General features: G+C 34.4%; 3 protein-coding genes across 5 annotated transcripts; all 3 read left to right on the top strand.

The window, feature by feature from the left end:
* The first annotated feature begins 166 nt into the window (after positions 1-166).
* On the top strand, positions 167-4,211 carry eIF2Bgamma (eukaryotic translation initiation factor 2B subunit gamma). Of its 3 annotated transcripts, none has more exons than XM_011303354.1 (5): positions 167-366; positions 1,404-2,102; positions 3,235-3,547; positions 3,728-3,945; positions 4,031-4,211. In XM_011303354.1, the coding sequence occupies exons 2-5, from the start codon at positions 1,426-1,428 to the stop codon at positions 4,185-4,187; spliced, it is 1,365 nt and encodes a 454-aa protein (XP_011301656.1). In that variant the 5' UTR covers positions 167-366; positions 1,404-1,425; the 3' UTR covers positions 4,188-4,211. The 3 variants fall into 3 exon arrangements, with proteins under 3 accessions (XP_011301656.1, XP_011301664.1, XP_011301673.1); XM_011303362.1 differs by having other exon boundaries at positions 167-384; XM_011303371.1 differs by lacking the exon at positions 167-366 and adding an exon at positions 432-491.
* Positions 4,212-4,897: 686 nt separating this feature from the next.
* Positions 4,898-6,785, top strand: RpL37a (ribosomal protein L37a). The gene is made up of 4 exons (XM_011303342.1): positions 4,898-4,963; positions 5,291-5,426; positions 5,960-6,044; positions 6,673-6,785. The coding sequence occupies exons 1-4, from the start codon at positions 4,961-4,963 to the stop codon at positions 6,722-6,724; spliced, it is 276 nt and encodes a 91-aa protein (XP_011301644.1). The 5' UTR covers positions 4,898-4,960; the 3' UTR covers positions 6,725-6,785.
* A 557-nt stretch (positions 6,786-7,342) lies between these two features.
* Positions 7,343-12,043, top strand: LOC105265692 (mpv17-like protein 2). Its single transcript, XM_011303329.1, has 3 exons — positions 7,343-7,812; positions 9,895-10,505; positions 11,883-12,043. Exons 1-3 carry the CDS (start codon positions 7,785-7,787, stop codon positions 11,892-11,894), a joined length of 651 nt encoding a protein of 216 aa, XP_011301631.1. The 5' UTR covers positions 7,343-7,784; the 3' UTR covers positions 11,895-12,043.
* Positions 12,044-14,337: the final 2,294 nt, after the last annotated feature.

Here is a 14,337-nt window from a genome sequence, read left to right as displayed (position 1 = left end):
CGTACGACGTCTGAAGGTACTTGTCCCCTGTTTTGGTGTCGGCGACATCAAAGCTTGGCGCCCTCCCTCTCTTGGGGTGCAGTACTACGATGCAGCTGGGGTCACTCAAACCCCCAGAACTGAGCCTCTACTTTAGTCAATCCTCTTTGGAGCCTACAATGAAAAATTAATAATGACACCTCTGATGAAACGTGTGGTTCACTCTGGTCATCCCCCTAATATTGCTACGAATTGGATAACTCACACCATCAGTTCAGTACGTTTAGCTTGAAAGACCTGTAGAATGTGCGACGTGAAAAAGTAATTGCATGATTCACTGTTCATTAAAGAGCAGAAAATACACCGCAACTTTCGCACTCATCATAGGTAATGGGATATTGTGAGGTTAATTTTGCTTTGTGTTAAATATGGAATCAGATTATAGAATTCATTGGATTTCGCGAAGCAGATTTCCTACGTACATCCACATCAGATGTTATTTTTTCGGTTTTGTCAGTTTCTTTTCGAATAATTACATTTGATTTACTACTTGAAGAGGCTTTTCAAGCCATGATTAAATCTTTCAATGACAACTTTTTGAAATGGTGCGAAAATGAATTTAAACGAATAGTGTGACTATTTGTACTTGGAGTGATTTTAAGGCTCGGGTGGATTATCTAGAAAAGATCATTTACTCCGAAATTCGGATTCCTCATTACTTTGGCAATTAATCGTTTTTTTCAATAATTGTTAGCTAGCGTTCTAGCGGTTGTTAACAACTAGACCGCTAGCTAACAATTATCGGAAAAAACGATTAATTGACGGAGTAATTAGAAGTCCCAATTTTGGAGTAAATTATCTTTTCCAGACAGTCCATCCGGGCCTTAAAGGTATCACGAAAAAATGAAGAATTTCCTAGATATCTATGACGGAGTATTATGGAGTAATTTTATTTGTGATAAGATTCTTAATATCCTGAAGTGAGAATGAGAATTGACTAGTAAGAGTGGATGTATGGGCGAGTGATTTTAAGACATTTATTCCCATGTGAGTGCAGGTGAGTGATTTTTGGGCCATATCCAGAGAATTCTTGATTTTTTCCCCATAACTTTTAAATCACTCCGGGTACAAATAGCCACACAAAAAAAAATATTCCATACAGCTTCTGATAAATTTTATTTTAATCGACATCGATGAATATAAGTGAATATTATTATTGAAGTGTAGATTCATGGTGAATTCCTTGAAATCCTTTAGAGAAAATGAAAAGAATTACTCACTTATATACAGAATCTATATTTTCTATAAATTGGAAGAAGGAAATGAAAAATGAGAGATTTAGACTTGAAGAAATATAAAGCTTCTATTCTGAAGCACGAAAAAAAATGAATACGAAAATTGCAAAATTTATTTCTAACTTTCAGTGGAAACAATAATTCAGGAATCATGGTGAAATATGTAGAGTTCCAAGCAGTGGTGCTGGCAGGTGGAAAGGGTTCCCGGATGACAGAATTGACAGCAGGAAAACCAAAATGTCTTCTTCCAGTGCACAATCTTCCAATGATTTACTATCCCCTGGCCTCCCTCGAAAAAGCAGGTTTTACCGAGGCAATCGTTGTTGTCACAGAATCGACACGTAAAGAAATCTCTTCAGTCCTCGACAAACTCAATCTTACATTGAAGCCAGAAGTCGTCGGAATACCAGATAGTGAGGACCTAGGAACAGCTGATGCTGTGAGATTCATCAGCGATAAAATTCATAAAGATGTCATGGTGATTTCCTGTGACTTAATCTCTGACGTCAATATCTCTGAGATCCTCAATTCATATCGAAAATACAATGCGAGCATTACAGCACTGATGTTGCCTGCTCCTAAAATTCCTGGGACCTTTGTTACACCAGGACCTAAGAGTAAACAAAAACCAGAAACTGATTTAATTGGAATTGACAACAGAACTAATCGATTAGTTTTTCTTGCCTCTGCCTCTGATTTCGAGGATACTCTTACAATTTCCCAGAAATTACTGAGAAAACACACGAGTTTCACTATGCATTCGAAATTGTTGGACGCACATTTTTATATTATGAAAAAATGGGTGCTCGATTTTCTGATTCATAACAAGTAATGTATTTCTTATTTATCTTCTATTATGACAATGTGGCATTCGATTTGTTTTTTAATTTAAATTTTACTAGATTAGCAAGAAATTTCAACTCGAGAGAATTGATGCAATTAGTATTAAATTCACGGTTGGTAATTAATTCCTGATGAAGAGAGTGCTTAACAGAAAAAATATATATATATATATGTATAGATATTGGAGGATATAGAATGAGCACGTGGAAAGACATTTGTTTTACAGAATTCGATACAATAAATGGGACCGATATTAAGCAGTTAAGGCCCGGGTGGACTATCTATCGAATGCCAGCTTTTGTTTAAATTTTATCTCTTCAGCCTAAAATACATTAAAATTTGGGATCAAATTTGTCTTGCGGGAGAAACTCGAATGGTTATAAAAAAATAATGAAAAAAAAGAGAAAAAATTATTAAAGGACGCTACTGAGGGATATTGTTCAAAAGGGATCTACCAGGCTTACAAAAAATAATAAAAATTACGCACCTCACCATTGCTCTCCAGAAGATTGAGTGACAGCTAGATGCAATAGTAAGCTACGTATTTTTTATTATTCTTTAGCAAACTTGGTAAATCTCTTTTAAATAATATCGATCTTTAGCGCCCTTCAATAATTTTTCCTCTTTTTTTTCATTATTTTTTCATGTCCATTCAAGTGCTGCCCGCAACACAAAATTAATTTCAAATTTTTATCTAGTGTAGGGTAAAAAGATAAAATTCAAACAAAAGTCGACTTATGATAGATAGGCCGCTTAATTAATTGAATTAATTATTTTATAGCAATTGACGAAACATTTTTATTTTTTTTGCATCATTTTCATGAAGCGTGAAGTCAAAAAGGAATCTACGATTTCATATTAACAATCTAAAGTATTTTTCATTCTAAAATTTTGAAAACATGCAATTAAATCCCTTCGTCTTTTCCAATTGATATAATATTACAAAGTTATCTGTTATTTTAATTCAAGTTCTCATCTCACTTCATTATAAATATGACGAGTTTGAATCATTATTGCATAAATTTATCGTAGTTACAATTTTATAAATGAATTGGTATTGTAGCTTCATATTAATTCATCTTTTAAATATGAATTTACTTGATTTCTCGATTTTAAGGAATTTTGGAACTCTAAAGGGCGAGCTTCTCCCCTACATTGTCAGCAAACAGTTGAGCCGACCTCCGAAGCAAACCCTCGATGACAAAAATACGTCAATAGTGAAAATGGATATCAGAGAAGACATTTTTCGTTTTGCTGTTGAAAAAACGTCAGATGAATTGATAAGGGAAATGTCGGCTTTCAATGATCACTTCTTTGATCTCGAAGGAGCTTATCACGGTGACCTGATCAGATGCTATGCCCATCTGATCACTGATAAGTTCGGACTCAGAGCAAATACTGTGCAAATGTACAGTTTAGCCAATAGTCAGGTAGTTTATTAAATTAAATATAGCTATCTCGCATGACTGCTAGATAAAACGCATGCGGAAATTAAATTACAGCTTTTTATATCTTATTTCTCATTTTAGATACTTTTTGCTTCCGAATGGAAGCTTTGCACTCGTTGGATTTTTATATTTTCTCATTTTTATATTTTCTCATTTTTTCAGTTATCTCAACTTCCATCTTGCAATATATCAACTAACGTAATTTCTCAATTGGCTACAGTTAAGAGTACTCAAGTAACAAATTGTAGAATTGATGAGGGAGCTCGTATAGACGAGAAAACATCACTTAAACAAAGTCATATTGGACCTGGATGTGTGATAGAACAGAAAACGAGAGTTGCTGACTCGATTATCATGGGAAATGTCGTCATTAAGCAAAGGTATCCCTCAGTTTTACATCCGTAGAAATTCCGAATATCTATGGGTTATTAGTTGAAGAATTATCATTTTTTTCTTTTTTTATAGGTGTGTTATCATTAACTGCATTTTGTGTAATAACTGTGTTATTGAGGAAGGAACAGAATTGAAGGATTGCCTGGTTGGTGCTCAACACATTGTCCCTGGCGGTGGGAGATACTCTCGAGAAGTCTTGACTGATGTAGACAGGCTGATGGAAATTTAATAAATGTTTATATATTTACAAGAACCTTAATACTCAATTATTTTTATAATCGTATTACTCCGATAACTGAAAAGTTAACATTATTTATTACCCTGAAATAATAAGTTCCAAGAAAAAATACAGCTTTCAAGCGGAAAGTAGTCAACGAAAAAATTATTCAACGCTTAATTTCGAGGAAAGTCGTTCAAAGTAGTCATCAGAAGTACTGAGTATTTATGAAAAAAAGCAACTCAATCATATACAACTGATGCCTTTCAGCCAAAATACACATTTTCCCAATTTTTCGCTTTTTTGAAATCGCATTTTCACGTTGAAAACGCCATTACTCCATGGAAAATGGTAGAACCCACATAATTCATGTCTTTTTTCAGAGCTCATTTAATTCCCTTTCAAATGAGTACACAATATATAACCTCGATACGAAAGTAAAACAGGAATTATTCGAAAACCGAAGAAGAAGAAAGCGTCACGGAAAGATAATTTACTGATTGATGGAATAATTTCCTATTTTCTCCGGAGATTCACAACTCACTGCCAATATGTTCACTGGATTAAAAATATAATTCCTCATACTCCTTTGAAAAAATTATGCCTCTAAAATAAATTGAATGTTTTATCCGTTCTATGGCACTGTCTTGTCTTCCACAATAATTTCAAAAATCGGAAATTTGGCGCGTACACATGTATTCGTGTTCTCGCATCCGGTTCATCCCCACCTTCAACATATAACGACGCCCTCTTTCGTTTCTTTTCTAAGTGCTCTTTCGTGCAAAATGGTAAGAAATAAATATATCCCAGAAAATCCATCAAATCTGAAGTGATCCATCCCCCAAATGCAAATAAATTTAAACTAAAAAGTGCCTGATTCTTCAACAATCGAAGATGCCACAATATTTATTCCGTAAAATCATAAATTGCGTGGAGTTGATGGGGTGTTGGAACCGGAGAGGTTATACGCTGTCACGTCACCCATAATCAATTGTTTTCATGCACACGTGTTTCCCAAGCCTCAACTATCATCCCAAAATCATAAATAATCATTTTAAAAAAATGATGGATATGTTTATCAAGTGGTAAAAATTTTATTGTGATTTCTTTTGTAGACGAAGGGTACATCGAGCTTTGGAAAGCGTCGCAATAAGACACATACGCTCTGCAGGCGTTGTGGAAGATCTTCTTATCACATTCAAAAATCACAATGTGCACAGTGTGGATATCCAGCCAAGAAGATGCGTTCGTGTAAGTTTCCAATTTGTTATAAGAAAATATTTTTACGTAGTCCCAATATATCTCAAGATCAAAAAGATCTTGTCAAAAATTTTTCCATCTTTTTTAATTTCGATAATATTCCTGAAACTTATCGTTTTGCCACTGCAATGTAGGAAATATTTTCCCACTTTTGTTCAATAGATATTTCTAAAAAAAACCACCAAAAACTGAATGAATTTTTCATCATTCGTCACCTCACCACTAATTTATTGTACATATAGTTTATGGCATTATGTAAAAGATATTTTACACCTAGAACATTTTTTTTCTTGAATATATTGTACTATCACAAGGAATCTCTTTATTGTTGTATAAATTTACTGGTGGAAAGTAAATACATTTGACAAAAGATTTTTTCTTCTCAGTGAAACTTGAAGATTTTTTTTTTATTACTGGAAAGCGGGAAAATCATGATGAAATAACGTAGATTTTTGGAAGAATCAATTTGTAAGAGAAGCTTATCGCAGTTGAATTTTAATAACAATTTCGATTGTTTTTAATAGACAATTGGTCCATCAAAGCTAAGAGGAGGAAGACCACTGGTACTGGCCGTATGCGTCACCTCAAGATCGTTCGCCGCAAGTTCAAGTGAGTATTCATCATCAGTAACCCTCCAAAATTTTCTTGAGCTATTCCTTAAGAGAATCAAATAAAATTGCCAACTTCCAAGTTTGCTTCTTCGATATTTCAATATTTGAACTGTCTATGTTTGAATTTCATAGGAAGTTTCATCAATAGTTTTGTCAGTCAACTGATAAAATTGATTGGGATTCCCCGACTTTCTAATTGAATCCATTTGGTTCATGCAGATCATTCAATTTTCGAAATATCATCAAAAATAACGTTCTCACAGTTTCCAAAATCTTGTTTTAATCGCATTTTAGTATTTCCCCTGCAATTATTCTCAACTACTTATGATAAATATTAGTTGCTAGTAAATATTGCCACGTCACATTTGATAGCGAATGTTTTTCAGTACCGGAAATAAAAAAAATATAATCCATTCAAATGCATTGACCTAAATATGAAGTCATAGGTTTAATTCGATCGCAAATTTCAATAAAAAATGTAACGGCAAGTGAATTCCTACTATCTTTTATTTATCTTCCGAACTATCGTCGGACTAGGTATAACACAGATTAATTTATCTCCGACTTACTCAGGGCACGAGTTAAGATTTCTACAGATTAATTAATTACGACTGGTATTGTTACAGGAATGGATTCAGGGAGGGACTTCCAAAGCCAAAGGCGGTCGCGGCTAAATAATTTACCCTGTAATTATCATCTGTTTAACTTCAATAAAGATCAAGAAGTTTTGTAAACCAGATACCGTAATTATTCGTTCATTAATGTTCCTAATTTACAATTATTTAATAATATCAAATACTCCAAGTACATGTGTAAGATTCGAGTCATTCTTGGTAAAACAAACAATAATAAATTGATTAAAAAAAACAAATAAGATCGTAAAAAACTTTCTCGAACAGCGAATGAAATTTAATTACACATTATTCAATTTGTTAATCGAAGTTGGAAAATTTAGTGTTAAAAAACTTTAAAAGTTTTTCTAAAAAATTCAATCTCGAAACCGCAAATTTAGAATATGATATGAGAATTTCCGATAGGAAAATTGAATTGGATTAAATTGCAAAAAAAAATTGTCTAAATCGTTCATTGTAGGAGATGTCATGGAAATAATCATCTTAAAAAAGGAAATGATTGCACATACAAGTGAGTGTACATATTTATGATAACAAATAATAGGTGAAAGAACTCCAATGGAAATGGAGTCTTGTTTGACAAAAAAAAGGAACAAAAGTCAATGCGTAAAGCCAGCAAACAAAATGTTCAACCGAGCCGAGGTATTTATCGTACCCTAGGATCTCGTGATGTGTCAGTCTGTAATCGTCTTTGGACTTGGCATAAACCAGAATGCTCTGTAATCTGGGGTGGAAATAAACCTATAACCCAATAAACGTTAGCTTGCGGACATCTTCAAAACCATCTTCGGGAGATTGAGACTCTCCCATTTGGTTTTTACGTTTGAATTTTTTGAGCTGGTGGAGCGGTATGCCCCGCGGTCAACCCCACAGCCCCATCTTCCGCTCGTACAAACGCCAGAGGATCAAGAATATCACCCACAAGGACAACTGGAAATAGTGGAAACCATAAATTACTTTTTCTTACTCGACAATTCCCGTTATTTCATATTTTTTTCTCAAGAGAAAAAAAATTTGGAGAAATTTCAGGAGACATAATCTGCCGCTATTTTCATAAGGAAAGGATTTTTATCGAGAAGTATCGAATTTCCAATATCGGATTGCAAATGGGAATTATCAAGAATCTTCTGTTCGGTGAGTAAAACTCAATTTTCAAGTTTCTTCACACGAAAGGAGAGATTGCAGAAAATATTCGATGCAATAACAATTTCTGAAATATAGTCTTGAGTCTCGTGATAAAAATCCTAAATTCAAACAAAAACAACGTTATCATTAATTAACAATTTATAAAAAAGATTATACCACACAATCCATTAAATTAATTCAGAGGAGAGTGAAAAATATTGAATACTAAACCTAAATGTGAATCTTCTGAGATATTAATGGAATTATTTTATCCGGTAGGATAATTACCGGAATATTACCGCACTGAGATTTCCTTTCTTTAAAAAATTGTTGTTTTGCGTTATTCTTTGCAGTCATGAACGCAATTTATTCAAAATATTCCATCCATATCTCCTACATTGATCGTCAATTAAAAAAGAATAAGAATTTTTTATTTTTTATTTTAAAATTTTTTATTTTCTAGCGGAAAACTCTTCCTTAATATATATTTTTGAGTAAATTAATCGACGTGTTATTATTCGGCAGATATCAAACAGTTAATCAAATCAAATAACAATTAATCAATTAATCAAATAATCAATCAAACCTATTTGGTAAATAAACGTTCGATGGTAAATTTCCTCATTTTTTAAAAAGTCTGCATAGTTCCCTTAAAAGCCGTAGAATCTCTAGAATAATTTTCTAATTGAATAGATAACAACAATGAAGCAATTACTTTATCCGACAGTATGTGTTCCTCTTTATTGTTTGGTAAATTCAATGAAAGCTACAGCCACATCAAAGTTATTAATTATCAACGATATTACAATGCAAATGTCTCTTGGATTAAATGAAAATATTTGCGAGCTGAAGGAAAAATATCTAGTATTATCAGTAGTAATACCGCTGGTGTTTTGAAACTAGCAGAGAATTTTCAATAATTTCGTTGCCTATAGGAACGACTGCGTAAACGGAGAGAAAAATTCATGAAAAATTACGGAACATTTTACCTAATCCCCAAGTGAGAACGAATTTCTATAGAAATCTACGAGAAAAATCTGACAAGGTTTCACGGATCATGATATTCAAGAATTTTTCCCTAATATTTCCTAGTTTTTATGTATTTTGCGGATAATTTTTATTGTACCCGATTCGGCAGGTTAAAAATTTTGAGTGCAAAACACGAGGCGTTTTTCTGCTAAATATCCGATTAATTTTGAAGCACCACTGGTATTTGACAGATTATTTTTCCCATTCAATCATCGACCAATAGAATAGCGTCGTTCGATATCCGGTGGTTGCTACACAGTTTCAAACTGGTAATTTTTTAATGATTGTGCATGTTACTATATTTATAAACAACGAAAGATCGTTCATTCAAGTTAGTCATCTGTTGAACTCAGAGTTGTAATTAGATTGTGGATTCGATAAAAGGGTTTTTCTTTCCTTATTATGAAAGTAGAAACAGAAAAATGAAGTTCGTCCGAGTCGAAATATCTCGAAACGCGTAGGACTAATTCCTCATTGGTCAACTCGAACCCTAGGGACTGGAAAGTACGATACTAGCCTCGCTTCGCTCGGTTAGATCTCAGTTTCTAGTCCCTTCGAGAAAAAAATATCGTGCGCCTCACGGAAATGAAGTATTGTCAGACTCATGTGATTATAATTATAAACTTACATTCCGTCAGAAAGTACTTTTATTTCATAGCTGCCCAACGACATAAAATAGTGTACGAAACACGTGCGTTATGGATTTTTTGACTCGTGGGACTGTACAGTTCGCCTTCGGCTCGTGTTACTCCCTCCGACGAGGGAAAAAATCCATTATACACTTGTTGCATAATATACTATACTCCCTAGAGGCACATTATACTATGGCATTAGTAAGTCTTATGGGAGTATTTACACAGTGATCGCCAGATTTACTGGTGGGAAGAAAATATTCTTGGCAAAAATAATTTTTTTTCTCAGTGTACTATATTCGTCAGGGATGATGTCTTTAGAGATGGGATGACAAGAAATCATTGCGTCGTATTTAGATTTATGAACTCGAATTGCCATCGCTTCCAATAAATTCCTTCTAAATAATATCTGGTTTTAATATTCCTGAAGGGAAATACCTAATCATTACAAATACGGTGAGTTGCGGTGTAATGATGGGAGTGGGAGACGCAATCCAGCAGAAATCAGACAGCTTAAAGCGGAAATTCTTTACTGGATCAGACGCATCTGAGAATGAGGAATTACCGATGTCTTGTCCGTACAATTATGCAGAAGTAGAAAGAGATGGTGGTATAATTCTCGCCAGTACATCAGAGCGAGAAAATTCAGAGGATTCCTTGGATTCCATCAGAATCAGAAACATGTTTGCAGTTGGAACCGCTCAAGGCCCATTCCACCATTATTTCTATGCCATTCTGGATAAAGTTTTACCTGGAAGAAATGCTGGCTCCATCGTGAAGAAAACTGTTCTGGACCAAGCAATCGCTAGTCCGACATGTCTCGCTATTTTCTTCTTTGGACACGGGGCGTTGGAGCAGAGGGAAAATGAGGACGTATTTGAGGAGATTCGTGAGAAGTTCTTCACCACTTATAAAGTGGATTGTTGTTTCTGGCCACCAACTCAGATGATCAACTTTCTCCTTGTACCCGTTCAATACCGGGTTATCTACGTTAACGTCATGAATATCGTTTATGATATTTTTTTGTCCTATGCTAAATACGTAAGTATAGTCAATAATCAGAGCAATATCTCCGTGGAAGATTCTTCCAGTGCAAAAAACTCTTGAGAAAACAGTCAGGCAAATCAATTTGAAGAAGTTGAGTTTAAAGTAATTATGCGCTAGAGTTAGACGTTAATTTTTATTAAACGTACTCAGAAGGTATATCTTTCTCCTATGATCTCTGCAACTCTACTAACTCATAGCAACCAATGTTTTCACCCTATGGACCCATTTTACAAAAGGCCCTTGTTCATTCATCTCTCTCTATTTCTCCTCATATAAACTGTTCTCCTTATCCTGATGATGTTCTAAGAAAAATTATAAAATAATAATATGAACCAAAACAGCTATGAAATAACTATTAATTTTTGTGCTCTCAATGAAACCAATGAAAAAATTATCATATCTATTATTGGATTATGGAAATCGAAATAAATAAACACTTGGAGAATTTTTAAGACTTTCCCTTTTTTCTCATAACATAGAGGAAAGGTCTCACAGCAACAAAATAATAAATATTTCCTAAATCCGGAAATATAAAAACTCTAGGAGAGTGAATTTTGAACTCGGGGGAAAACCCCAAAATCCAACACACCCCCTCAAAATTCAATCGTACTTATTCAATGACGATTAAATGACAACTAATGATGTTATTATGTAATTACAACAAACTTCTAAACTAATATACCTCTTAACTGTTTTCTGGGGGCAAATACATATGGTCCAGTATTTGCTGCGATGGGTTAGGGAAACCCAGAAAAACCTAATCAGATCATTACACAACATAATACAGTTATATACATGAAACAAACAATCATCTAATCAATATTCATTTTTCTTCTCAACTCAACAAATTTTGGCCCGGGCAATGGCTTAGTGAACATATCTGCCAGCTGTTCTCCTGTTGAAACATATCTCAATGTGATTAAATTGTTAATAATTTGCTCTCGTGAAAAATGATACTTGATATCAATGTGTTTTGTTCTTTTATAATTCGTGGGATTATTGGCGATGCTAATGCAACCATTGTTGTCCTCATATATTACGATTGGATTGTCAAATTTCAACAGAATACGGGTGCTTAATAATTTGAGCTTCTCTTACTGCTTCGAAGAGAGCCATATACTCAGCTTCCGTTGATGAAGACAACAGACGAGTCATAAATTTACCAGATATTTTGAAAAGATTGCTGTTCAACAAAATTCATCATAAAAAGGAATTGCTGATCTCCTTTGAATTCAGAAAAATTAAAAAATTTAAAACGAAAACTGAAAAGTCAGTGAATTAAGTACTGTAAGAGATATTCGTTTTCCAATAATCCCGCAAATCCCTTTTGTCACTATATTGTTTAAATCAATTTTTATGTTTTTTTTGCAGGAGTGCGAATGATTTTGCTGTGGAAAAACCTTTGATGGCAAAATACAAGATTACAGTAGTAGAGGCTGCATGTGCCAAATTAGCCATTCAAGGACTACATTCAGAATGTGAATAACAGAAAAAAATTTTTATATTTTTAATAAAGTGATTGTTAAATTCAATGTCGATTGATTTTATTTCTTTAGCTGAAATTATATTTAAGAGGTGTTTTTGATTGATACAGTTCTACAAAAAATAAATGATGAGTTATGATTTTTTTTTGTTCTGGTGTGATAATAAAGCGTGCGCACTAGTAGTATTGATAAAAAATCTATTTGAATTAATTTTTGAAATGGAAATACCCGACTACTACAGGACATTATATTCGTATTATTAAATATTGATATGCAAATTTGACCGTACGCAACATAATGAAAACAAAATGTGCGAAAGTGATATTGCGCTCTGCGCGGGTAGTATCTATAATTATAGTAGAGTAATTTTCCTTTAGTCTTTATTATGAAAGTAGAAACATAAAAATGAAGTTCGCCCTAGTCGAAATATCTCGAAGCGCGTAGGACTAATTCCTCATTGGTGGAGTCGAACCGCCAAATTCAAATTCGACGCACGGAGTGCGCAGTAGGTCTCGTCTATAATTATAGTTAACTAATTTTACTTTACTTCAGGATTCGATATAATTCTAGTTATGTCGGTAATACCCAGTATTGCTTGATCCGAATCCGAAATCCGATCCTGATCCGAATCTTGATTCGGTCCCATTTATGACCGAAACAGCCCAACACAAAAGGCCATGACTTTTGGGCCGACCTGTCACCCCGGACGAACTGGTGTCCCAGGACACTCTTTTACGAACTCTGGAACAAGCAACATCGGAAATTAGCAATCTAACTTACATTATATCGAATCTTAAACTAAAATTTAATTTTTAACAACAAACCGACGTGCGGTGGCCGTGCGGTTAGAGCGTAGGGGTTGGCACATGAGGTTCGTGGGTTCGATTCCCAGTCGGGGAAATGCCAGAGGTTTTTTAGAGATAGAATTCGCTCTAACTTACACAGGTTTCATCGTACGAGTGATAGTCTCGAAAGAGACGACTGTACCTGGCCAAGGTTTTTTTCCCATGAGGTTTTCCCTTCGGCCCTCGGCGTAATCCCGGTACAGGGGGGAAACTGGGGATGGGAAATGTGAAAGCCCGAAAGGGTATACATGTGTGGACAAGGTTAGTTTTAGTTTTTGTTAACAACAAATGAAAGATCGAGTCATCCAATTAAATTGTTGACAATATACACTGAGAAAAAAAATTTCCTTAATCAACAATACTTACTAAACACAAGAAAATATATTTGGCATTAATAAGTCTTATCGGAGTATTTACACAGTGATCGCCAGATTTACTGATGTCAAGAAAATATTCTTGGCGAAAATATTTTTTTTTTCTCATTGTAACTTGAGGTACAATTCCCAAAATACAATCCACACCTGTGAAATTTATCAATCTAGACAATTTTATAATTCATGTCGGTATCACAATTGACCGGAGATATGTAAGTCAACACTTTTGCCGATAAGTCCAATAGCTTTTCCGGTATCATTACCCCAACTTTTGGCGCCCGTTTGACGGCTCAAACACGATAAAGTCATTATCGCGCGGAAATCCAGTTAAGAATCAAATTGCACAATGACGTTCTGTTGTATCAATTCATTGTTTGTGTTTATATTAACTTCTGCATCAACAATTGGATATTGTTTGTGCATTGGCGACTGGAGGATTAACACCATACTCTATACATTCACTTTTTTTTGCTGCTTTTCATTGACTTATCAGTCAGTGCAACAGATAGAGGAAGATTAACGAACATTCAAAAAATGATAAACAAAGACACTTCGCTGGCACGTGTGGTGCTCGATTGAGTGAATTCAATATTGTACAACAGTCTGATGGCCTTTGATATTTCCTGCATATCTCCTCTATTGACGATACAACAGTCTATTTCCCTTATTATTCTATTATTTGTTGCTTTTCAATTACATAATTTATTTATTCAGGTATCTTTAATTGAAATGTCGTTACTCTGAGTCACCTGACACATGCAGCTGTCAAAATCCTTTGTTTTTTTTTGGCTAAGAAAAAGATATATGTCCCCATTGAGGGGAAATTTTAAAACAAAGTTTTAATTGCTATTATTGCTGTCAGGAGGGAAGGCTGCACGGAGAGAAAAATACCGGAAAAATTACGGAATTTTCGCGTATTCGTGGGGTGACCTTGCTTTTCGGAAAAAAGTACTGGAGGTACCGTAAAATTCTCCTGAAAGTTCCATAAGAATTCCTGCTCGCTACGAAAATTTTTACGGAACTTACAGTATTTTTTCCCGAAAACCAAGGTCACTCCACGAATACGAGAAAGTTCCGTAATTTTTCCGGTATTTTTCTTTCCGTGTGGGAGCAATAGAGAGAA

The sequence above is a fragment of the Fopius arisanus genome, unplaced genomic scaffold, assembly GCF_000806365.1.
Source record: "Fopius arisanus strain USDA-PBARC FA_bdor unplaced genomic scaffold, ASM80636v1 scaffold00002, whole genome shotgun sequence".
NCBI classification, from domain to species: Eukaryota; Metazoa; Arthropoda; class Insecta; order Hymenoptera; family Braconidae; genus Fopius; species Fopius arisanus.
The sequence above is the reverse complement of the archived record's forward strand: the minus strand, read 5'-3'. Positions and strand labels throughout refer to the sequence as shown.